We start from the raw sequence: 26,613 nt of genomic DNA, 5'->3' as shown, positions 1-26,613 counted from the left end.
TATTCTTTACCACTGAGCCACCTGAGAAACCCTTTAACAATACAAGCAGCAACAATAATAATAATAGCATGACCAACTATTTTTTAAAAAAGCTTTAACATATTAAACCAGTATATTTTCTCTTTTTGTAATACATGTAATGGCCATAATATTTGTTGTTGGTCCATTTTCTGAATAATAATGTTTTCAATATCTTTTGTTAAATTAGTCAAAAACTTTATTAAACGTTTTTAACTTTAAAAAAGCACTGTTTTGCCTTTATTATTTTAGTATGTAAATATATTATTAAATAAGTAAACATTATTTTTTTTTTGCCTTTTTTAATGTTAAAGACAAAGCTAAGGAATAGTTTTACAACTTAACACTCAGTGAACAAAATGATGACTCAGTATATTCATTACTTAATAGAAAGTATTGTTGGCACTAGTGTTAAAGAATCTGGCTGCCAATGCAGGGGATGTAAGAGGCGAGGGTCTGATTCTTGGGTCAGAAAGATCCCCTGGAGGAGTGCACAGCAGCTCACTCCAGTATTCTTGCCTGGATTTGGACAGAGGAACCTGGCAGGCTACAGTCCCTAGGGTTGCAGAGTCGAACATGACTAACGCAACTTAGCACATGCACACAGAAAGTAGTGTGGCCCTGATATATTGTGCACTATTCCTGTTTTCTTAGTCTTGCTTAAAATACCTTGCAGCAGATTAGTAGGAAAGACACTTTTTATGAGTCTTATAATTGAGAAATATTTCATGCACGGACCAATGAAGGAGAATTCCTTTCTTTTTTCCCTCCAGATTAATTCAGCAACATTGATTTTTTTTCTTCCCTATACATTTCCCTGCTAGTGTCCTGGACACTGATATCCAACTGTTTTCATCATTCCAATTCAAGTCCATCTCTTTGAGCTGCCATGTCATTTATATAAGAAAACAGATGGTCACATTGTTCAAGATTTGTCTCCCTGTAAGAATGCCTAATCCAGAATGAAAGAGAAAATATAATCAAAGATAAAGATGTATTTAAAAGAATGATAAGGGTAATTCCCCAGTGGGACAGTGGTTAGGACTCCACCCTTTCACTGCCAGGGGCCCAGGTTCAATCCCTGGTCGAGGAACTAAGATCCCACAAGCTGGAAGGCATGGCAAGAAAAAAAAAAAAGATAAAATATTTTATGCAACTGTAGATCAACATATTTTTGAAACAGGAAATAGATGCTATTCTAGCAAAATGCAAGCTATGAAAATTGCAGTACATAGTGGAAAACTTGATGGAACAATTACCATTGGAGAATTTGGAAAAGTGAAAGGTTCATGATTGAAAAATGCTCCATGCCTAGATGATTTCATGATTCGTTCTATCTAACTTTCAAAGAAAGAGTAATTCCAGTGTTAGTTAAAATATTTCATCCTATAGACTATGCTCCCCAATTTATTTTATGAAACCAGAACAAGTTTTAACACCAAAACCAAATAAAGGTAGTTGGAAAACAGGAAACTCCAGACCATCCTTACTCATGAATATAGGAACAAAAACTACAATGAGAATAATAGAAAACAGAATTTACCAGTATACCTAAACAATAATATAATGACCAAGGAAAAGTTATCATGATATGAAGAGCCAATACAATAGTAATGGGAAACATATCAATAAAATTAACTTAGGGGAGAAGAGGCTATCAATAGTTGCTGATAAGGCATTTAATGAAATTTATAAACATTTCTAATCTAATAAAATACAAATTAAATTACAAGCAATGATGACTACCTAGATTTTCTTTACCAAAACCCTATAATATATGTTATGCTGAAACCATTTTTTATTTATTTATTTTGAAACCATTTTTTTTAAATCAAGAATTTAATAGTTTAATAGATGTCCACTGTCCTCTGTTTTTACTAAAGATTATCTTGGAAGTTCCAGTGAAGGTGATAAGAAAGAAAATTGAATAATTGTTATGAATAAGGTTTAAAAAAAGGTAAAACTGTTCCCTGTTGCTGATGATGGGATTGTATATCAATATATGGAGAGACTTAAGATTTTTTTGAGTTAAAAAGGTAATTTTCTAAGAAGACAGGGTATAGAAATCAAGAGATTTTCCCCATAAACGTCTTAAAATTTGCATGCACTTCTTTTGGAATTATATTAAGTCCCACTGATTTTTCTTTTCCCCCCTGCAGCTTATGGGATTTCAGTTCTCTGACCAGGAATTGAATTCCAGCCATGGCAGTGAAAGCACTGAATCCTTACCATTAGACCACCAAGGAACTCCCTTTTTAAAAAAAAAAACTTATGTGAAATGATCTTAAATTCCATATGGAAAAATAAATGCCTGAGAATCTAGACAAGTATAAAAGAGAAATTTTCATGCCAATGTCATAATATAAGATGAAGTCATTCTAAGCAAATTAACGTAGTATTGGCAAAAGAACTGATAAATACATCAATGGAACAGAATAGTAAATACTGAATAGACTGCAGTGTATATGAGTTTTATCACATATGGAAAGCATATAGTTTCAGACCATAGGGGAAAGGAACTGTTTATCTTAAAAAAAAAAAATTCTGGCACAACTGGCTTTTAATCAAGAAGAAAGTAAAGTTGAACTAACAGCACAAACCATATGAAAAAAACTCCAGATGAGCTTAAGATTTAAAATTTTAAAATAACAATAAAATTCTTGAAATAAAAGGAGACTACATGTACAATCTGGAAACTGGGGGAGATTAACTTTACCAATACAGGACACTCAAAAACTGTGAAATGAATATTTGACTAAATGAATATTTGACTACATGAAAAACTCAGTCTTTTGCACAGCAAAAGATGCCATCAACAGCCAATAAACAATGACTTGGGGAAAAAATATTTGCAGTCAGAGAAAAAGTGCTCGTCATATTGCAGGAAAAAATAGCCCAGTAACGAAACATGGCAAAGAATATAGTTGAGAGAAGAGCAAATCCAAGTGACTGATGGGCTTATCAAAAAATGTTTAGCCTTAGTAATTGCTGGGAAATGCAGATTAAAGTTATGAGATAACGGTATACAATCAGGCTGGCAAGAAAGAGCAGGAATTCTTTTTGCTGTCAGAAACAAAGAATGAACTTAGCTACTGCTGGTAGAAACATAAATTCTTACAGCTCTTTTGAGAAACAATCTGACATCTATTATAACTGAAAGTACATCTACTATAAGTGAAAATACTCACTTTAGGGGATCTTTCCTTAGAAATAAAACCCCAATACATAAAAGACATCTACATTTATTGTGATGCTGTTCCTAGTGGCAAAAAACACTGACATCAAAATAAACACTGGAAATTGGAAGAGGCAAGGAGACAGGGATATTAGAAGAGGGAAGGAACTATAGTATGTCCACTCCATAGGATGTATATATAGCCATTAAGGTGGACAGGTTAAAACTATGCTAGTGAACTTGAATGAAATTCCGCAATGTTTTCTTGAGTGAAAAAAGTAAGATAAAAATAAGTGTATAAAACATGACTCTGTTTTTGTAAATCAGTTACAAAATGCTTCTAGGTGTCTATGAGTGATAAACATGTATCATGTGTTTGTGTAAGATTTCATATGCATGGAGAAAAGTATAGAAGAGTATGCATTGGGTTGGGGGGAGGTGGGTGATGTAGGTGGTTAATGGGAGATTTAGGGGGGAAAAGCCCAGAAGAAAAAATATGTAAATATCTGAACCACATATGATATGTCCAATGTATGATTAAGAAATTTGAAGGGTTAGTAGAACTTTCATTTGTGGAGATATTTGTGGTATATTGTTAACTTTAAAAATCTATTTTTTAAAATTAAAATACCTATATGTGTATATATGCATGCATGTGTTTATATGGACAAAGAAAAGTGTGGAGGGATATAAAACAAGGTGTTAATTAACGTTGATTACCCTGGTGGGGAACAGAAATAGTTGTTTAATTTATATACCTTTGTATTAAAGGTTTGACTTGTTACAAACATTAACTTTTGTAATTTGAAAAACAAAATAAAGGGGAAAGACGTGTTTTGAAATACATGAAGCCTGGGAAATGTTTTCATTTTCTGACAAGATGGCACCCTGGCCTGGTCTATTATCTTTCCCCTAATCCAGTCTTTGGGATATCACCAGAGTAAAAGAAGACATGTAGATCTAAAGAGCAAAAGGCAATACTTCAAGAAATCCCTCAAGTAGAGAGATTTTTTTTGGTTTTATTTTGAAATAATTTGACTTTCAAAAAAATTGCTAAATAGTTCCCGAATAGTCTTCACTCAGCTTCCCCTAATGTTAATACTTTATGTAATCATAATACAATGATCAAAACCAGGAAAACATTGCTATACCATTATAAGCCCTTCCCAGTGATGTTCTTCGTCTAGTCCAAGATCCAGTCCAGATCCCACATTGCCTGTTATATCTCTTCAGTTTCCTCCAGTCTATGATAGTTCCTCAGTCTTTTGTTTTCCATGATTTAAGACACTTTTGAACAATACTGGCCAGTTATCTTGTAGACTATCCCTCCATTTGGGTTTGATTCAGTGGGTTATGCATTAATATTACAGAAGAGATGCATCTTCCATTCATCATATCAGCAGGCACATGATGGTGATAAATCTTACTGGTGATGTTAACCTTGGTCAGGGTGCTCACTGTCAGATTTCCCTACTCTAAAGCTACTATTTCTGCCTTTGTAGTTAATATCTAGGGCAGGATACTTTGCAGATAATTTCTTTTTATTGTTTTTTATTTTATTTATTTTCAGCTATGCTGGGTCTTCATTGCTGTGCACGGGCTTTCTCTATAGTTGCAGCAAGCAGGGACTACCTTCTAGTTGTGTGAGGGCTTCTCATTGAGTGGCTTCTCTTGTTGCGGAGCACAGGCTCTAGAGCACAGACTCAGTAATTGTGGCGCACAGTCTCAGTTGCTCTGAGCCATGTGGGATCCTCCTGAACCAAAGATAGAACCCATGTCCCCTCCATTGGCAGGCAGATTCTTAACCACTAGACCACCAGAGAAGTTCAATAATTAAAAAAAAAAAAAAAATTACACGTTAGCCCTGAGGAGGGCATGGCAACCCACTCCAGTATTCTTGCCTAGAGAATCCCATGGACAGAGGAGCCTGGCAGGCTACAGTCCATATAGGGTTGCACACGGCTGGAGTTGGACACGACTGAAGTAACTCGGCACGCATGCACACATTAGCCCCAGAGATTATGTTTGATTAGCTCTGACAGAGGCTTTGAGCATCTTCAGTAATTCTGATGGTCAGACAAGGGCGGACCTCTGATATGGATCACACTCCTAATTATTAGCTCTGATACAAAGCACCTTCTTCACAGTACAGATAATAATGGGAAACAATTATGACATTTGTTAACCCTGGTCTCTAGACAACTAACACACCTAAGTATTTTAGTTATCTAGTGCTACCTAACAAATTATCACAAATTTAGTAGCTTAAGTCAACCCTCATTTGTTTTCTCACAGTTTCTGTGAGTCCATGTATTAGGGGAAGCACTCACTGACTAAAACTGCTCACCCTGGCCAGGCACCATGGTAACCATTTGCTTGAGTTGTTTTACGACAGGAGGTCCTCGTAAGGAACACGGAACTAATAAGCCACCACCAACCGGAAGAATTTGGGAAAGGTCAAAAGGAGATACCACATGTCCAACCATTCTCACTGATATCCATCTTGGCTGAACAAGGCATGCACCACCAGGAAGGACTCTGAGTCAGAATGACTGGCTAAAGACAATCCGGGAACTATCCCATCACCATAAAACCTGAGACTGTGAGCCACATGGCAGAGCAGTTCTGGGTTCCCTTACCCTACTGCTCTCTGCCTGGGTGCCCGTTCCCAATAAAATCTCTTGGTTTGCCAGCCTATGTGTCTCCTCAGACAATTCATTTCCGAGTGTTAGATAAGAGCCCAGTTTTGGGCCCTAGAAAGGGTCCCCCTTCCTGCAATACATACACGACTCAGCTGGGTCCTCGAGTTCAGATCTCACAGAGCTGCAGTCAAGGTGTTGACCACACAATCCTCAACTAGGGAAGAAGTTGCTTCCAGAATCACATAGTTGTTGGCAGAATTCAATTCCATGTGAACTGCTGGACTGAGGGCCTCCATTTTGTGCTGGTTGTGGGCCAAAGTCTACCCACTATTCCCTGCCATATGTCTCTCCAATGTACAGTTCACAACAGAGCAGCTTGCCTCAAATAAGGAATCAGCTACCAATACAGACACCAGGTGGCGCTAGTGGTTAAGAATCTGCCTGCAATGCAGGCGTCAAAGTGAAAGTTGCTCGGTGCACCCCATAGACGTCCATGGAATTCTCTAGACCAGAATACTGGAGTGGGTAGCCTTTCCCTTCTCCAGTGGATCATCCCAATCCAGGGATCGAATCCAGGGATCGAACCCAGGTCTCCCGCATTGCAGGTGGATTCCTTACCAGTTGAGCCACAAGAGAAGCCTAAGAATACTGGTGTGGGTAGGGTAGCCTATCCCTTCTCCGGTGGATCTTCCTCACCCAGGAATGGACCTGTGGTCTCCTGCATTGCAAGTGGATTCTTTACCAACTGAACTATTGAAAGGTTGTTGCTGAACCACGAAAAGACGCCGGGATTCTTGGCCTCCGGAGGAGAAGAATTCAATCCAGGGCCAGAGACGAGGCTTGATCGCTTAGAACTTTTGTGTAATAAAGTTTTATTAAAGTATAAAGGAGATAGAGAAAGCTTCTGACATAGACACCGGAAGGAAAGAATACCCCTCTGCTGTTTTTAGCTGGATGTTATATAGTCACTAGCAGTCTGTTAATGAAAGAAAAGAATGTCTTAAAACTCAGAATGGCACCAGGCCCCTCATCCATAAAATGTATTTTGGGATAATCTTGGCACCAGATAAGTCATCCCAGGCCATAAAACGATTGCCTTGAATCTTGTAGAAAGACAGATTACCATACAAATAGTTTTGTTTACATAGATTAGGGGAACAATGTCTGAGTATAACATACTGGTTTGTCAAGTGGGTTCTGAGTCATTAGGCTGAACCGACTTGAAGACAGAGTCTGGGGTAAATGCATAGTATATTAACATAGTTTAAAACAAACATTTCCATAAGAAAAATGCATTGGTTAACTCAAGGTTTGGGAATAGTTAACTTCAGGTGGAACCAGGTGTCATTATGGCAACACAGTATTTTAAGAGAAATCTCCTTTTAAATTTGTATAGAGAAGGGAAAAAAATATGTATATATATATATATATATAGTGATATATAAAAAATATGTATATATAGTGAGATATATATATACATATTTTTTCCTTCTCTATACAAATTTAAAAGGAGATATCTCTTAAAATATATGTTTTAAGATATATATATAGTAATACATATATATATATCACTAGTTTGTTTCCTCCTGCTGCTTAAGAGAGAGATAAAAAATGTCTGACGCTTGTAGCCTATTTCCTTCATTTGGAGACCCCTGGCCTTTCTGCCTGTTACCCTCTCACTATCAGGGTTCAATCCCTGGGTTGGGAGTCCCCGGGTCGGAAGGAAGTTCAATCCCTGGATCGGGAGGAAGGCATCACAAGTCCAGTATTCTTGCCTGGAGAATCCCCATGGACAGAGGAGCCAGGTGGGCTACAATCCACGGGGTTGCAAAGAGTTGGACACGACTGAAGCGACTTAGCACACACTCACCAATACAGAAGTTACACTTTATTATCATGCATGTGACATCCTTTGCTGTTATTTTATTGGTTTGATGCAAGTCACAGTTCCCAGTCACATTCAAGAGGAGGAAATTACATAAGGGTGTTAGGTAGTTAGAACAGAAAACAGGAATCCAAAATGGCGGTGACTAAAAAACAAGGAAGGGAAAAGCCCGCGAAAATAGAACAAAGGACGGTCAACAGAAGGTCCGAGGACCGGAATGAGGACTTCAGGTAGAACAAACAACACTCCTGGCTAACCCAGTTTACATAGGGCAGGCCCGGGGTGGGGGGAGGAAAAAACATAAAAAGAGGAGCCAAAGCGCACTCCCTCTTTCTCCCACACGCTGGGGCGCTCTTCTCTTTGCGTCTTTGGGTTGACATGCCCTCACACCTCAAGGATGGATTTTCCTGCTATTATCTAAATAAAATAGAGCTGTAACACAGAGCTGAAACATTGATTTGTCTAAGAGCTATAACACAGTCCGTTTGAGACCTGAGAGCTATAACACAGTCTATCCAAGACCCGAGACCTGTGACACACCGAGGGCTTTAATGTCCATCACTCCAAATCTTTCTTGTGACAAGACAGAACCAAGGAGTATACGCTTGCCTAACAAGAGGAATTCCTCCTTCCAGATTTTTCAGGAGGTAGTGGTCACTGCAGGCAGCTTAGAACCTACCCACCTCACCAGGGAAATAAGTTTGAAAGTAGGAAAGAGTCAGGAAGGTGACTGTGCTGGAACAAGGCTGAGTGAGCCATGTATTCTGGATATGCTTGATGGGTCTTAAAAAAAATTTTTTTTTCCCTTGGCTGCACCACAGGACATGTGGGATCTTAGATCCCCAACCAGGAATCAAACTCAGCCCCCTGCAGTAGAAACTCAAAGTCTTAACCACTGGACTGCCAGGGAAGTCCCTTCCTGAGAGTTCTTGAACTCTAAATAGAAGTAATATATCCATTTACCTCAAGTGCATACAGAGTGCTTTCCATGAACCAGGCACTGTTCTTGGTATTGGGGATAGCAAGCAATGCCAAAGCAAGAGAGTACCAGAAAAACATCTACTTCTGCCTTATTGACTATGCCAAAGCCTTTGACTGTTGTGGATCACAACAAACTGTGGAAACTTCTTAAAGAGATGGGAATGCCAGACCACCTGACTTGTCTCTTGAGAAATCTGTATGCAGCTCAGGAATCAACAGTGAGAACTGGGCATGGAACAACGGACTGGTTCCAAATAGGGAAAGGAGTACGTCAAGGCTGTATATTGTCACCCTGCTTATTTAACTTCTATGCAGAGTACATCATGAGAAACGCTGGGCTGAAGAACAAGCTGGAATCAAGATTGCTGGGAGAAATATCAACCTCAGATATGAAGATGACACCACCCTATGGCAGAAAGTGAAGAAGAACTAAAGAGCCTCTTGATGAAAGTGGAGAGTGAAAAAGTTGACTTAAACTCAACATTCAGAAAACTAAGATCATGGCATCTGGTCCCATCACTTCATGGCAAGTAGATGGGGAAACAGTGGAAACAGTGGCAGACTTTATTTTGGGGGCTCCAAAATCACTGCAGATGGTGACTGTAGCCATGAAATTAAAACACATTTGCTCCTTGGAAGAAAAGTTATGACCAACCTAGACAACATATTAAAAAGCAGAGATATTACTTTGCCAACAGATTGTCTAGTCAAAGGTATGGTTTTTCCAGCAGTCATGTATGGATGTGAGAGTTGGACTATAAAGAAAGCTGAGCGTCAAAGAATTGATGCTTTTGAACTGTGGTGTTGGAGAAGACTCTTGAGAGTCCCTTGGACTGCAAGGAGATCCAACCAGTCCATCCTAAAGGAAATCAGTCCTGACTATTCATTGGAAGGACTGATGCTGAAGCTGAAACTCCAATACTTTGGCCACCTGATGCAAAGAACTGACTCATTTGAAAAGACCCTGATGCTGGGAAAAATTGAAGGCAGGAGGAGAAGGGGACGACAGAGGATGAGATGGTTGGATGGCATCACTGACTCAATGGACATGAGTTTGAGTAAACTCCAGGAGTTGGTGATGGACAGGGAAGCCTGCTGTGCTGCAGTCCATGGAGTCACAAAGAGTTGGACATGACTGAGCGACTGAACTGAACTGAACTGAATGATTGAGCATCTTTTCTTCTGTTCATTGGCCATCTGTATACTATCTTTGGAGAAATGTCTATTCATGACGTTTGCCCATTTTTTAATCAGGTTTTTTTAAAAATTAATTTTTGGCTGTTCTGGGTCTTTGTTGCTGCTTGGGCTTTTTGCTAGTTGCAGTGTTGGGGTTACTCTCTAGTTTCATTGTTTGGGCCTCATCACAGTGGCTTCTCTTGTTGCAGAGCACAGGCTTTAAGGAGCAGGCCTCAGTAGTTGTAGCTCCCACGATCTAGGGCACAGGCTCAATAGTTGTGGTACACAGGCTTAGCTGCTTCGAGGCATGTGGGATTCTCCTGGCTTAGGGATCTAACCTGTATCTCATGCATTGGCAGTCGGATTCTTTACCACTGAACCGCCAGGGAAACCCGTTTTTTATATTGCTTTTGGAATTCTTTATATATTCTAGATATTAATCTATCAGATATATGATTTGTAGACATTTTATACCATCCTATGAATTGTCTTCTCATTCTCTTGACAATCTCTAATTTTTTCCTCACTATGTGGGATCTTAGTCCCCCAACCAAGGATCAAACCTTCATCCCCTGCATTGGAAGATTGGCATGGCAACCACTGGACCACCAGGGAAGTCTTTTCTTCTACGTTTGAATTTAGTTTGCTTTCATTATTCTGACATTTTGTCTTATATATTTAGTTCATTTATTAGTGATTTCCTGATATTATCAGCAAGCCAATACATTAAAAATTTTTTTTAATGTATGTATGGCTGCACTGGGCTTCCCTGGTGGCTCATACAGTAAAGAATCTGCCTGCAACGTAGGAGACCTAGGTTCGATCCCTGGGTTGGGAAGATCCCCTGGAGGAGGGCATGGAAACCCACTCCAGTATTCTTGCCTGGAAAATCCCCATAGACAGAGGAGCCTGGTGGGCTACAGTCCATGGGGTCGCAAACTATCGGACATGACTGGGTGACTAAGCACACAAGCAGGGCACATGGCTGCACTGGGTCTTCGTTGCTGCAGGGGTCTTTCTCTTATTACAGGGAGCAGGGGCTACTCTAGTTGCCATGCTTAGGTTTCTCATTCCAGTGGCTTCTCTTGTTTCAGAGCACAGGCTCTAGGGTGCACAGGCTTCACTAGTTGTGCCGCACTGGCTTAACTGCCCTGCAGCATATGAAATCTTCTGCTGCTGCTAAGTCGCTTCAGTCATGTCCGACTCTGGGCCAAAGATAAAACCCTTTTCCCCTGCACTGGCAAGTGGACTCTCAACCACTGGACCACCAGGGAAGTCCCAGTCTATATATTCTAATCTAAATACAGATCTAGTTGCCTGCCAACCCTCAAAAGTTTTCCTACATAATGTGCTTGTATGCTTGTGTGTGTGTGCTTAGTTACTCGATTGTGTCTGATCTTTGCTACCTCACGGATTGTAGCCAGCCAGGCTCTTGTGTCCATAGGATTTCCCAGGCAAGAATACTGGAGTGGGTTGCCATTTCCTTCTCCAGGGAATCTTCTCAACCCAGGGATTAAATCCACGTCTCCTGCTTGGCAGGTGGATTCTTTACCACTGAGCCACCAGAGAAGCCCCAACATTTGAAGGAGCATTGTCAATATTTAGATATTGTTGTCTATATTTTAATTTTTTCCCATTCTGGAAAAGAATATGATCGACAGGTTTTCTGAGAAGGAAGTGATTATTAACTTAATATTTCATGTCTCTTTTTTGACAAATGGGTTTTCAACTATTCTTGGTAAGTAAGTTTTTTGCTGGGTATGAGATAATTGTGCAGCATGAAGTACAAGGTGTTATTGTAGGCTTATTCACCCATTCTTTGTCTCTGAGTTTTCTTAGTGTTTTATTTTTCTTTTTAAACTTTATGTTGAATAAGGAGTAAGTGTTGCTAAGATGCTTTTTTGCAAACATTACAGCCATAGGTCCTTTTTTCATTATAAATTCTTTGATATAAATTATGATGAAACATGGTTAAAGTCCTTTCCATAAATAATAATGTTGAAAATATTAATGTTAATTTTGGATAACTACCAGCTACATTCTTACTATATGTTAGTAAGACTCCCATTTTTCACTTAACTCAAATGAGTTAAATCCTTACAACAATCCAACATAACCATCATTAGTAATTATACAAAAAAAAGTATAAAGCAACACTTTTTCTAAACTGATTACGGATTTGGTTGTTTGTGCACATGCATGTAAAAAACTTTTTTAAAAAGTTTCAACGGATAAAAATAAATTCATAATAGTGATTATGAGGGAATTTGGGATTACTGGCAATTTTTTACAGGCAGAAAATATTCATTAGTTATTTCAACACTGAAATTAAATGTTTTGAAATTTCAAGCAAAAAAAGTACTAAAGTTGCATTTAGAAAGCAACTTCTGTAACTGCAAAAGTTTAAACAGGCACCAAAATATTTATCAGTAGTTATTTAGCAAAATGAGAGTCAACCACAGAAAAGATTATGACACCATTAAAAATAATAATACATAAACATCTGTACTTAAAGAGTAGCGTGATAAAAGCAGGTTATGGTACAACATGTACCATATGTACAACGTGTATGTCATGATTACATGAAATAAAGCCTGCAAGGATATACTATGATAATTTGAAAGCAGTCATTTCTGTTTCACAGGCTTATAAATCTTTATTTCTTTGTGCCCTCTGTCTTTTTTTTAACAACATGAAAATACTAACTTAACAAAAGGAAAAAAGAATAGAGCTTTCTTCAAATACAGATTTATAATTCCACCATGAATTCAAAGATAGCCTATGCAACACAACTTACAGTGTAGTATGATGTAGGCCACAGAAATAGAAAAGATGGTCCTAAAACATAGAATTTAATTTAGACCTTGAATTATTAAATTCACATTATTAATTCACATTATTAAATACATTTGATTAATGTTATATATAAAATTACAAACACATTAGAAAAAATATTGTTAACAGTGTAATGGGTTGAACTATGTTGGAAGTCCAAACCCCTGGTATGTTAATGTGATAGTACCTGGAAATAAGGTCTCTGCAGATAAAATCTAGTTAAGATGAGGTCCTTATGGTGAGCCCTAATCCAATATGACCTGTGTCTCTATTACAGAACAGATGCGAGACACACAGAGAATGCAGTGTGAAGATGGAGGGAGAAACAGCAGCAATGCTTCTATAACCCCAGGCATGTCAAAAATTGCTGCTATAAGAAGCTAGATGGGTGTGGAACAGATTCTTCCTGAGTCCCTGGAAGGAACCAAACCTGCCAACAACTTTGATTTTGGGTTTCAAGTCTCAGAAACTATGAGAATAAGTTCTGTTGTTTTAAGCTACCTTGTTTTGTGGTACTTGGTACTTCATTATAGCAACCCTAGGAAACTATTACACAGAAAAACCTTCAGTTTTTTCCCCTTGCCTTTTTTTTTTCCATCAATTGTTTTAAAAATATTACTATCATATTTATCAAAAGGAACTATCACTTATCCATTATGAGTTCCTTCATGGCGGATGAGGTCAGAGCGACTACCAAAGGACTTTCCACATTCTTTACAGTCATAAGGTTTCTCACCAGTGTGAATTCTTTGATGACGAGTAAGGTTTGAGCCTTTATTAAAAGCCTTTCCACACTCATTACATTCATATGGTTTTTCACCTGTATGGATTCTCTGATGTTGAATAAGTTCTGAGCTCTGAATAAAGGCCTTTCCACATTCTTTACATTCATAGAGTTTCTTGCCAGTGTGAATTCTGTGATGGTTAGTAAGTGTTGAGGCACTACTAAAGGCCTTCCCACATTGCTTACACTCATAAGGTTTCTCACCAGTGTGCATTCTGTGATGCTGAATAAGCCTTGAATGTTGAGTAAAGGCTTTCCCACATTCCTTACATTCATAAGGTTTCTCACCAGTATGAATTCTCAGGTGTGGAAAAAGTTGTGAACTCTTAGTAAAGGCTTTTCCACATACTTTACATTCATAGGGTTTTTCACCAGTGTGAATTCTCTGATGATCATTAAGGTTTGAGCAATAATTAAAGGTCTTTCCACATTCCTTACATTCATAGGGTTTCTCACCAGTGTGAATCCTCTGATGTTGAGAAAAATACGAACTACAACTAAAAGCCTTGCCACATTCTTTACATTCATAGGGTTTTTCACCAGTGTGAATCCTCTGATGTCGAGTAACAAGTGAGCCACGACTAAAGGATTTCCCACAGTCCTTACATTCATAGTTTTTTTCAGCAGAATGAATTCTTTGATGTTGAATAAACTGTGAGTTTTGATTAAAGGCCTTTCCACATATTTTACATTCACAAGATTTCTCTTCATTAATAGTTTTTTGATGTGGAATGAGAAATGTCGGCTGAAAAAAAGTGGGTAGGTCTTCATGGGTAAATATTACTTGACTAAAATGTCTCTTCTTTAGAGATAATAACTTGGTCTCACACATGGATTCCAGATCTGAAAGAAAACGGAAAGGCATATGCATATTTTTCTTATTCTGGGAAAGGTTAAACATCTGAAAAATGAAAAGATTAAACTGAACTTGGTCTCACACATGGATTCCAGATCTGAAAGAAAACAGAAAAGCATATGCTTATTTTTCTTATTCTGGGAAAGGTTAAACATCTGAAAAATGCAAAGATTAAACTGAAAATAATATTTGGGAAAGTAAACAGTTAGATAGTTCTTAAACATGGCTAAGCAATTTGTAAAATTGGTAAGAAAAGCACAGACATTAAGGAGAGGCAAGAGAGGAAGCTGAAGAGATCCTGGTGGAGATCAGAATCACCTGCAACTTCAGTGAGTCCACACTATTCAGGGCTATCCTCCACATTACATAGTGATTCTAAGCATATATACATTTATATAAGCACATACTCACAGAGCACCATACTATGTCTTGTAATTTGTGGATAACTGTCTATGCTTTCAGGACTACTGAGGAATAAATGTATTGAAATGTATAAATAGGGATAGTGGAGGGTTAGTGACTTTAAGCAAAGGGTATACTGTTGGTAAATTCACATTGGGGGACAGCCCACAGCAAGTCTAGGGTGCTGAATGAAACTGGTGAGAATGGTAGACAGGTAAATCACTTCTGTGAATAGAGCCTGGTACATGTTGGGGATGCAGTGAAAACAGTTTGCCTTCAAATTCTGTGATGCTGATGCTGAGAGAGAGAAATGGAATCTTCAAGCCATGGCAGTCACTAAGAAGGGAGGCAGCTTGAGTGTGAGAAAGAAGAGAATAAGAATGAAATAGTCTCTGTGAGAAAAGAGGATTTTCCGCCACTCTGCATTATATCTGCTAGTGACCATGAAAACACTGTAAGTACCGATTTGAGATTTACAAATAAATTTCAGTGAGTAAGTGAAGTCATAAATATAGAATTTGTGACTTAATGAGGACAACTGTATTTTTTAAAAAGGGGGCATAATTTCTGTTAAAAATGGCAGACTGTAGGTATAAGTTTATCAATGCTTTTCATGAATCCACAAGAAAATTACACTAAAAGCTTAACAAGGGGCAAGGAAAACCCCATGAGGATAAAAGATACTGGAGAAGAAACAGAACTTGGAAACTGAAAAGTCAACTGATGAGTGATAAGTGACTGCAGACCAGAGAATACCAAACAAGCTCCGGTGGGTGAATTCCACAGTATTGATTCATGGTGCAAATCCCTTCAAATACATAAGAACTGGAGGCATCAGGCACTTCTAATAGCAGAGTGCAGAGCAGAGTAAAAGCTGAAGGATGAATTCAAAGAGTGTATCTCCTCCCCATCCCGCAGGAAAGGATGATTATAGTTTTCCATTCTCAAAGAAAACTGAAAATCTAGAAAAATGGAACCAGAGAAAATCTGGAGTCAGGAACATCCAGCATAGGCAGGGACATTGGTACTGAACTGGGAAGAAAGAATTAACAGAAAATATACATACTTGTGATATTTTTTAAAAAAAATGTATCTAGTCTTTGTTTCCAGTTGCTGGCAGAGCTTCAAAAACCACTGGACTATCTTTCATTATTCACAACAAGGGTCTTTTGATCATATCTGACTTTATGATAAAGAGGTGGTTCACAGTGGATCCTTTGTTTCAAGGGATAGGGCTGGTCACACTTGCCTAAATAATGACACTCCAGTAAAATACTGGGAAGGATTGGAGGAAGCTTCCTGGTTGGTGCACTAATCTGTGTACCAGATGGGTACAAGGTCAATAGCACAAAGAGTGGATAAGGAGAAGTAAAATTATTTTTGTATGTGACTATTACCAGCATAAAACATACTTTCATATTTCTGAAAGCCCCATGATAACTACAAAGAAAACATCTTATAGAAGATAAATGAAAGAAAAATAAAGGATTTAAAGCATATCAATACAAATAAAGAAAGAAAATGAAGGCAGCAAGGGAGGGAAAGAGGGACAAAAGAACTACAAGGACAGAAAATAATAAAATAGCAATAGTAAGTTATTACTTATTAACAATAACTTTAAATGTAAATGGATTAAACTCTCAAATCAAAAGAGAATGGCTGAATGGAGAAAACAATAGAGTAAGCCCCTTACAGACAAACATTCAAGTTGCAAACTTTCAAAAATGCAAAAGTACATCTTTCACATGTCCAATCACATAACTCACGTGTCTGGTGTACACTGTCACATGTGTGCATCCTCTACAAGTGGTTGTGCTTTTGTGTATTTTACTGTACAGTACTATTGAGTGCAGTAGTACAATATCTTTATTTCAAGCCCAGGATGTTCAGAAGCAAGCATAAAAGCAGATGGTGATCAGCCACATTAATAGGAAAAAGGATAAAAATCTAAGATAATAGGATAATCCTATTAGATAAGAATAAGATAACAAGATATTATCCTATTCCTACCAGGCTACCTTTTCCACTAGACAAATCATTTGCAACTTACCAATCTTTTAAAATTTAACATCTAATTTTAAGAGAACTTGGTCCCTAATGAGTAGTAAATAATACGTGAAACAAAGGTACATTTCCCCAATAATTAAATGATCCTCAAATGAATGTGAAAAATACACTGGTATGGCACTGGAAAGACATTAAGTATTTACCCTTTTGTATGATTTTCAATTGTATATATATACACAGAAGTGGGGCATATGTATACCAGTTTAAGTAGTAACAGATGAGAAAGGCAATACCATTTTATACTTTTACCAAGAATGCATAAGAATTTCTATCTCCCCACTCACAGCTGTCATTATCCAGCTTCCTACTTTTCCATGTATAGTAAGATTAAGTTTCAATATCTGAAAGGCTTATTAATTAGCATTTTAACCTCGTTAACCATTATCAGTATTTTTATTGGATCACTAACTTCTTCCTATTAATTAGCAACTATCTTCCAAACTACTCTGCATTAAATTTATCTATTGTGTCCTTCACTTAACAGGAATTCTTAATTTTGATGTATTTTCAGTTCATGATTTTGCTTTATGGTTTGTACTTTTGGCGTTTTATTTCTTTACTGACTTAAATAGCATTTAAAGGAAAAAACGAAAAACAAAAGCTTCAAAACTAGAGTGTAATGCCCTGTTAAGTATGTCTAATAAACACTTTTTTATCTAATATACATTAAAAGTACTGGAAAGGAGGCAATGTCACTAGGCATGTGGACTATAGTTATAAAAGAAATTTTGAAAAATACAGGTGCTCATGGAAAAGAATAGAGGAAACAATGTCAATAACACAGAACAGTGAGTAAGTTTTTGAAAATGCTATAGTACCATTGTAATATGGTATTCAGACAAAGGTAGTCAAGCAAATGGAACATAATAAAGTCCAGAGACAGATTTATAGTACAGCAACACGTGATTTATGGCAAAGTAGCCTTATATAGAGAGAAAGTCTTTCCAGTAGACCTTGCTGGGTCAACTGCATATTCACATGTGGGGAAAAAATGAAATTTGACTCCTACCTCATACTACATCAAATATCAGCTCCAAGGAGCTGGAGATATAAATGCAAGAGGGAAAGGAACAAAGCTACTAGAATATAACACAGGAAGTATCTTCATGATTTTGGAGTAGGCAATGAATCCTACACAAAACACAAAAAGCAACAGCTATACAGGAAAAGATAGGTAAGCTTGTCTTCTTAAAATTAATAACATCAAAAGACAACACTAAGAGAATAAAAAAGTAAGTGATAGAGGTAGATATTTACAAAGGCTCATATTCAGAATATACAAGAGCTCCTTTAAATCGCTAAGAGAAAGAAAGACAACCCAATGATCAGAACCAAGAAACTTAAATGGGCAAGTCACAGAACACACACACATGCACATAAACATACCACAGGATGGCTAACATTAAAAGGTCTAGCAATATCAAGAACTGCCAAGAATGCAGAGCAATAGCAACATTCATATTGCTACTGGAAATATAAATTGGCATAACCACTTTGGAAAACTGGCATTATTAAAACTGAACCAACACATATCCTATTACCTAGTAACTCCATTCCTGTGTATACACCAAAAAGAAATGTGTATATATATGCACCAAAATATATGTACACAGATGTTCACAGCAGCATTATGTAAAGCAGCTAAAAACTCGAAAACAACCCAACAGTCAACAGCAGAAAGGACACTTAATTTATAATAATTAGCAATACAGAATAAATAATATAAAATATATCCGTAGAATGGAATACCACATAGCACTGAGAATGAACCAACATTAGCTATATGCAATAAATGCATGTATATTATCACCCTGCTTATTTAACTTATATGCAAAGTACACCATGAGAAATTCCGGGCTAGATGAAATACAAGCTGGAATCAAGATTGCTGGGAGAAATATCAATAACCTCAGATACATAAATGACACCACCCTTATGGCAGAAAGCGAAGAACTAAAGAGCCTCTTGATGAAAGTGAAAGTGGAGAGTGAAAAAGTTGACTTAAAACTCAACATTCAGAAAACTAAGATCATGGCATCTGGTCCCATCACTTCATGGCAAATAGATGGGGAAACAACAGAAACAGTGACAGACTTTATTTTGGGGGGCTCCAAAATCACTGCAGATGGTGACTGCAGCCATGAAATTAAAAGATGTTTTGCTCCTTGGAAGAAAAGTTATGACCAACCTAGACAGCATATTAAAAAGCAGAGACATTACTTTGCCAAAAAAGGTCCATCTAGTCAAAGCTATGGTTTTTCCAGTAGTCATGCATGGATGTGAGAGTTGGGCTATAAAGAAAGCTGAGCGCCAAAGAACTGATGCTTTTGAACTGTGGTGTTGGAGAAGACTCTTGAGAGTCCCTTGGACTGCAAGGAGATCCAACCAGTCCATCCTAAAGGAAATCAGTCCTGACTATTCATTGGAAGGACTGATGCTGAAGCTGAAACTCCAATACTTTGGCCACCTGAGGCAAAGAACTGACTCATCTGAAAAGACCCTGATGCTGGGAAAGATTGAAGGCAGGAGGAGAAGGGGACGATAGAGGATGAGATGGTTGGATGGCATCACCGACTTAATGGACAAGCACAAGCAAGCTCTGGGAGTTGGTGATGGACAGAGAAGCCTGGTGTGCTGCAGTCCATGGGATTGCAAAGAGTCGGACACAGCTGAGCAACTGAACTGAACTGATATGCAATAACATGGATGATGTATCCCATAAAGTTGAGAAAAAAAAAAAAAAGCATAAATACTGTATGATTCCACTTACATGCAATTCAGAAACAGGCAAAAATTACTTCATAGAGTTAGAAGTCAAGATAGTATGTATTTTTGGGGAGGACAAAGAGGGGAGTGATTGGGAAAGGGCTCTGAAAATTGCAGCTAGTAATTTTCTGGAAAGTAGATAAAATGAAAACCAGTATTGGAAGAGAAAATACAAACACACACACAGACACACACACACACTTCTTAGGGTGGGAATATCTACTGTTACATAAGTCTAAATGCAGCACATCCTATGAAGGAATGAAATCTAAAAAGTGGGTAGAATAACTGCCTTGGAAATGAAGAAGGAAGGCATTAATACTTGCTACATTGGACAGAAAAAAAAGTATAAGAGGAAAAAAAACCAAGATATATCTTTTATGGAAGAGGCCTTGGGTTTTTGAAGGGAGTTTCCTGATAACATCTTACAGGTAATATCTCCTCAGGCTCTATTCCCGCACTATCATCTCTCGCTTACCTGAACAAAGGCCTCTGGTCAGTTCTCTGTCAATCATCCAGGGCTCTTTTCCTTGTTCCAATAAGGAGATCACAGCCGGTTTAGAACTGGAAAGTCCTGATCACAAGAAAAGACATGGGACATGGTTATGCTGTTGGTGTCCCAGAAATCAGATCCAGTTCTTTGGTGATCAAGAGAGATGCCACTACTGGAAGGACCAGAGAAAAGATGAAGATGAAGCTTCAGCCATATCCCAATAGAGCTGCCCATTTCCAGCTCTTCCATTCCATTCCAACTCAACCATTCCTTGGGGGACAGAGAGCAGGAATTTAGCTGGTTACCTGGAATGAGTAAATCACAGTGGAGAAAGGAGACATTCCCAAGAGCAGACTCTGAATTGGGGGGACAGTCATCCTTACCCACTGAAACCAGGTTGCTGAAATTCTCCAACATCACTTCTTTGTATAAATTCATCTGACCAGAGTCCAGGCATTCCCATTCCTCCTGAGAGAAGTTTACAGACACGTCCCTGAACATCATTGACCCCTGAAAATGACACACATGCTTTCACAATGGAAGGAGAGAAGAAAATGATGGTAGTAGATGAGACGGTAGAGAGCTCTACAGAAAAGGACAGATTATTAAGCTAATTGAAGGAGCTGGACCCTATTACATCAACCAAGCCATTTCTGCTATGTACAGAGGGATCTGTCTAGGAGTGTGCAAATAGAGCGGACTTTTCCAATGAGATGAAATAGCAAGCCTGCAGCTCAGTGCCTGGCCACAGTAAAGTCTGCATAAATAAGAGTCCCTTCCCATGTTCCCTTTAAGCCCTAAAAGAGGCGGAAATGTGATAGACTTTAAAAAAATACTTTATATTTTGGAGTAAAATTTCAGAATATCAGGGAAAAACAGAACTTTTTAAAAGCTTCTGTGGATCACATTAAAAATTTTCAGAAATCGGAATGGCAATGGATGACTCAACAGCACTATTTAAAATAAGAAAATGAAATGATCCCTTTATTTTTTAATTAATTAATTAACTGCATGTGGGATCTAGTTCCTTGACCAGGGATCGAACCTGGGTCCCCTGTTTTGGGAGTGCAGAGTCTTAGCCACTAGAACATTAGGGAAGTCTCTAATTCCTTTAATATTACAAAGGACAATGAATTTTGGCAGAGAATTCAATACTCAAAGTTAATATGAAGATTATATACCAAGCAAGATTAAATACCAAGCTAGTATGAAGATTAGCTCAAGACAATTCTAGATTCACAGAGAATGAACGTTAAATTTTTTCCTGTCCAGCTTTTCTTGGGAAGGTACTGGCTTATGTGTTCCATCAAAACTAGAGAATAAGCAAATGAAAGGTATTATATTCAGAAGCTAGGAAACTAACATGAGAATGGTGAATGAAGTCCAGTATAATTGTAAAAGGCAAGGCCCAGGATAATATCTGGGAGCAGATCCAGACAGTAATACCTAGGAATAGGAGGATAAAGGACTATGGGAAAGAAATGGACTACAGAGCAAAGAAAGGAGTTTAGGTTAAAGAAACAAAGCAGCTTAGGACCATATGTCTTCCTTTTCACAATCCAAGCTTCTAGCCTGAAGTAAGCCTGAGATCAGAGAACAGGCTTTAAATAAAATTTGCACATTATTGCTGCTGTCTATGGGCTCACACAGAGTTGGACACGACTGAAGTGACTTTGCAGCAGCAGCAGCACACTCAACCAGAGAGTGTAATTCCTAAAATAAGACTGATCTTGTGACTGAAAATAACCAAAAAATACCGAAGAGTGATCAAAACAATTACAGGGACTGCACAAGCTTTTATCCAGGGCAACAAAAAAATTAGCTATAGAGTTGAGAGTGGAAATTTGGGAAAAAAAAAAATATTCTTTTCCTTGCAACACTCTGCTTATTTCAGAGTGTTGGTTATAAGTTGATTTGGTTTTCCAGGTACACAGTCATGTCATCTGTGAAAAGTAATCATCTTACACCCTCTTTTCTAATTTTTAACCTAACTTTTCCTTTTGTTTAAGTGCTTTGGTTAATGCCTACAGAACAATGTTAAATTGTTGAGAGTGGAAATTTGGGAAAAAAAAATATTCTTTTCCTTGCTTCCTATGAAGTACTGCTTATTTCAGAGTGTTGCTTATAAGTTGATTTGGTTTTCCAGGTACACAGTCATGTCATCTGCGAAAAGTAATCCTCTTACACCCTCTTTTCTAATTTTTAACCTAACTTTTCCTTTTGTTTAAGTGCTTTGGTTAATGCCTACAGAACAATGTTAAATAACATTGGTAATGGTGTGTACCCTTGTCTTTCTCTGATTTTACTGGGAATGTTTCAGATATTTCCAGATCAAACATTAGGTTAGCTTCTGAAAACAAATTTCAATTTATTCCCCACTGCAGTATACTACTACCTCCCTAGAATATTAATATTAATATTGGGCAATATCTTCAATATAGAGCTGGTGAGTGTAATTAGAGGTTGACGGGAGAGGGGAACCAGATGCTCTGTTTGGGCTTTGGCACAGGAGAATGGATTGGAAGGACTCAACTCTTTCTGAAGAAATTCAGGTAGAAACGCCTTAAGCTTATTTGAGAAGACTGATTCTCATCCTGATTTTCTTTGCCTCTGTACCAAACACACATTCTTAAAATTGAGAGTTCTACATTTAGTTCCATGAGAACTGAATTTCAGCTCCAAATTTATACCTTGAGAAAACAGTATCCCTGGGGCCAGCCACATAGCGCCCAAAATGGCCACGCCCGGGCGACTCGAGGGGAGCGTGGCGTGAGCCCTCGCGGGGCGAGAGGAGACCCGCGGAGGTCGTGTCTGCACGGAGGAGCTCATAAGGCTCAAGATGGAAAATCATGAACCAGATGGTACTATCATCAAGAAGAACTTAACTGATATCACAGCCAGAAAAATTAACCAACTCCCAGAAGCAGAAACGAATCTGCTTGAAATGGATCAACATATGCTGGACTTAATGCTGCTCTCTGTGGCCTAATAGCAAATAGTCTTTTTCCATGCATCTTACATGTGACACAGGCTCCTATAGCTGCTGGCTTACCAAGGGCAGTGATCCCATTTTTGACAGCAAATATATCTTACAAAGGTTTTGTAAATTTACCTTTGAATACAGGTGATCTGCATTGTGAAACCTGCACTGTAACATGAGGCGAATTGGTTGGTCTTATTTTCAGTGGCCTGTACCCTGTTTTCTTGGCTATCTCTGTGAATGGTGGCCTAGCAGCTAGGTATAATTCAGCCCTGCTACCGGAGGAAGGAAACATCTTAAATTACTGGATTAGGATTTCTAAGCCTGTCTTTAGAAAGATGTTATTTCCCATTTTGCTCCAGACTGGGTTTGCTGCATACCTCGGGTCTAGGCAATATAAACTACTTATAAAGGCTCTTCAGTTACCAGAACCTGGCCTAGAAATTGAGTGACTGTTAAGCAAATCTGCACACAAAAATAAAACTATTAAAAAAAAAAAAAGAAAATAGTATCCCTATTCTGACTCTTCTACCTGGGTACACTCTAAAACTCAAATTAAAAAAATAATAACATGATTGATAGCCTTGTGATTTGGTGAGTTCCCCAAGATGAGACATGTTGAAACATAAGTGAATAAAGATATTTTTGTTTCTTCTAGTTAGAAGGAGACTCTAAAATTCTAGCTGCCTGCCAGCCCTCCACCCCGTTCCTGAGATAAAGCAAAGACTTCATGCCTCATACAATCGATTTGAAGAATAAACTAAAACTCATTCATGAAAAAAATAATATGTATCTTTGAAAAATTGTATTTACAAAGATCATTTGATGACAGAGGAGAATACTTTTTTGGCCTGGAGAATTCCACAGACAGAGGAGCCTGGCAGGCTACAGGCCATGAGGTCGCAAAGAGTCACACATGACTGAGTGACTATCACTCAAAATGGTAAATGAAGTGTAATTTGATTTTGGAAAAACAATGAAAATACACAAAAATATTAACACTAGTTTTTGAGTGGTCCTATTTTATTTTTTCTTGGTAATTCTATTTTTATACTCTCTAAAATAGTCATGCTTTTAAAGTCATAATAAATATTGCATTTAAAAAGAAAAAAATTTGACAAACAGAAGTGGAAATAAGTAAACATTAGGTACATGGGAGCTACTGTGCTTCAGTAGCAGGCTCAGCTATTCTTTTCTCCAGTAGGAAAATCATAGGAACTTATCATCAAATGATATACCTTTATTAAGCATTAACTTTCAGAAGACAGAAAGCAATGAGGAAATCCCAACATACCTTGGACACTGCTTGCAGAAGTTCATCATGCATTCTTTCCTTCTCTTTCGAGCCTCACCTGGAGAAGGGTAGAACTGGGAGAGTAGAAAGTAATGGTTAGACACTGGTCAGTCACAGGTCAGCCCCAGCCCAGCCCCATCATCATCCCCACCCCTCAATACACACAGGTAAAGGAGATCAGAGGAAGATGGGATATCCCGTCCATTCCCAGTGTCTCAGGAGAAAGCTGAAGTTACTGCTGTTGAAGACGCCAATCAAACCAAACTTCACAGAGATTTCCTAAGAACTGAACTCTGGAGTAACAACCGCACAGCTGATCAGACTCGTACATTCCGCACGTGCGTGGATGCTAAGACGCTTCAATCGTGTCCAACTCTGTGCAATCCTATAGCCTGTAACCTGCCATGCTCCTCTGTCCATGGGATTCTTCAGGCAAGAATACTGGAGTGAGTTGCCATGCCCTCGCACGATCTTCTTGACGCAGGAATCGAACCCGCGTCTCTTAAGTCTCCTGCATTGGTAGGCAGGTTCTTTACCACTAGCGCCACCGGGTAAGCCCATACATTCTGCACAGTCATACTTCAGAGAACACAAACTGCACATCCGCACACACAGTCAAACGTGGTAAAACAGACACAATCGCTAACTCACCACAGGACGCACAATTACATTCACACAGTTGCAGGCACCCCATTGTCTTGGTGTTAAGAGCACGTACCACCATATGGACACACAGTCACAATTCCACAATGACAGGCATCCTATATCTGCATACGGGTCGCGTAACCTACCCCCTTCTCACTCCATTCCGCCAGCACAGAAGCTCCGTATCGGTCTCTAGTCTCTTCAATTTAGACCTTTCGGGTCGCCCGAGGTCCGAACCTGCACAGTTGAACCAGGTCCCCAGGGGCCCACGATCTCTGGCCTCATGGATCTAACGGTCCCGCCAGGCGTGATGAAATTTCGAGTTCCCGCGAGAAGAGTGACAGGCCGACAGGCCCTCTGGGAAATGTGGTCCAGAGTTGTCCCCACGACCGATTCCTCTCAGCGCCCTGCCTGGACCCACCCGAAACGATTGCTCTTTCAATTCAGAGGTTAGCCAGGTCTCGGAGTTGCAATTCGCGGTATCTCAGCACGCTTGGGCTCAGCTACCCGATAGGACCTGGCTCACCCCCTCCCTCACGCAGGAAGCGCCTGCTACTTTCTGGCCGGAAGTTGACTCCGGCCGCGGGACCTTCTGGGAGGTGTTGTGTTGTGGAACGTCCGTTGGGAGGCGGGCGCGGAGGGATGGTTCGGAGTTACCCGCACCTGACCTTCCCGGGTGTCGCCTTCTCCCGGCGTCTCAGACACTGCGCGCTAGATGCGCATTCGGGTGTTTCCGGCAGGTGACGCTACCGCGTCCTCGGAGCGGGACTTTAAGGAGGCCCTGAAACATTCTTGGCTGAAGCAACGAGGCTGGCGCGCGGAGCCTTTAAGGAGGCCCAGAGTGGAATAGTGGCAGTGCGGAGTGCTCCGGGTGGGAGTACGCCCCTGGAGAGTGGTTGGAGTTCTTAGAACAAGAAACTGGTGGAGAGTTAGAGTGTGTGTGTCATTATGATGGTCTGTGGCGTTTCGATGCTCTGTGTGTGTGTGTGTGTGAGAGAGAGATTGTGATGTGAGGATGATGAGGGGTGTGGTTATGTGGGTGTGATGGAATGCTTGTGATGGGATGTTTGTGTCATGTGATGTTTGTGATTGTGATGTATGATAACGTGCGGTGTTGTCTGTGTGATTATCAGATAGATGTACAGTGTGTGTGAATGTGACGAAATGTTTGTGATTGTGATGTGTAGTGGTTCTTGTCTTACCTCAGTTGACTTCTGTTGTCGCCTTTTGGCATAATTGGCAACCGCTTGAAAGAAATTTCTGTATCTGGTTTCACGTGGTCTTTCCTCCCTATTGGTCATTCTTTCTTAGTCTGCTTCCCAGCCCTCTTTGCACCCCGCCCCTAGCCATACTTAGCCCTGTTCTGTTACTTTCCAGTTTCCCTTGGTTATCTTTTTCAGATGTATTATTTCATCTTCCTATGGCTTCTTTTATTATTTGTAGTAGTTATTGTGATCATAGTAATGCTGCCTAACAAACCACTTTTAAACTCAGTGGCATGCAATAGCATTTATTCTCTTATTCACAGGTTTGCAGAATCTCTGTGTTCAGGTTATGTAGGCTGGGCTTGCCTGGGGGGCTGGGCTGCAGAATCCATTCAGACCTGCTCCACGT

General features: G+C 39.1%; 1 protein-coding gene and 1 pseudogene across 1 annotated transcript in view; one reads left to right on the top strand and one right to left on the bottom strand.

The window, feature by feature from the left end:
• LOC138095962 (uncharacterized) overlaps nucleotides 1–26,613 on the bottom strand; it is a 406,275-nt gene that overhangs the window by 92,262 nt on the left and 287,400 nt on the right. Inside the window, 1 exon segment of the mRNA XM_068991959.1 lies at nucleotides 13,360–14,097. Coding sequence (XP_068848060.1) covers nucleotides 13,360–14,097 — 738 coding nt within the window.
• LOC138095975 (transmembrane protein 126A pseudogene) lies at nucleotides 22,920–23,512 on the top strand (annotated as a pseudogene).

The sequence above is a fragment of the Capricornis sumatraensis genome, chromosome 20 (assembly GCF_032405125.1).
Source record: "Capricornis sumatraensis isolate serow.1 chromosome 20, serow.2, whole genome shotgun sequence".
NCBI lineage: Eukaryota > Metazoa > Chordata > Mammalia > Artiodactyla > Bovidae > Capricornis > Capricornis sumatraensis.
Note: the sequence above shows the minus strand (reverse complement) of the source record. Positions and strands in the feature narration are given on the sequence as shown.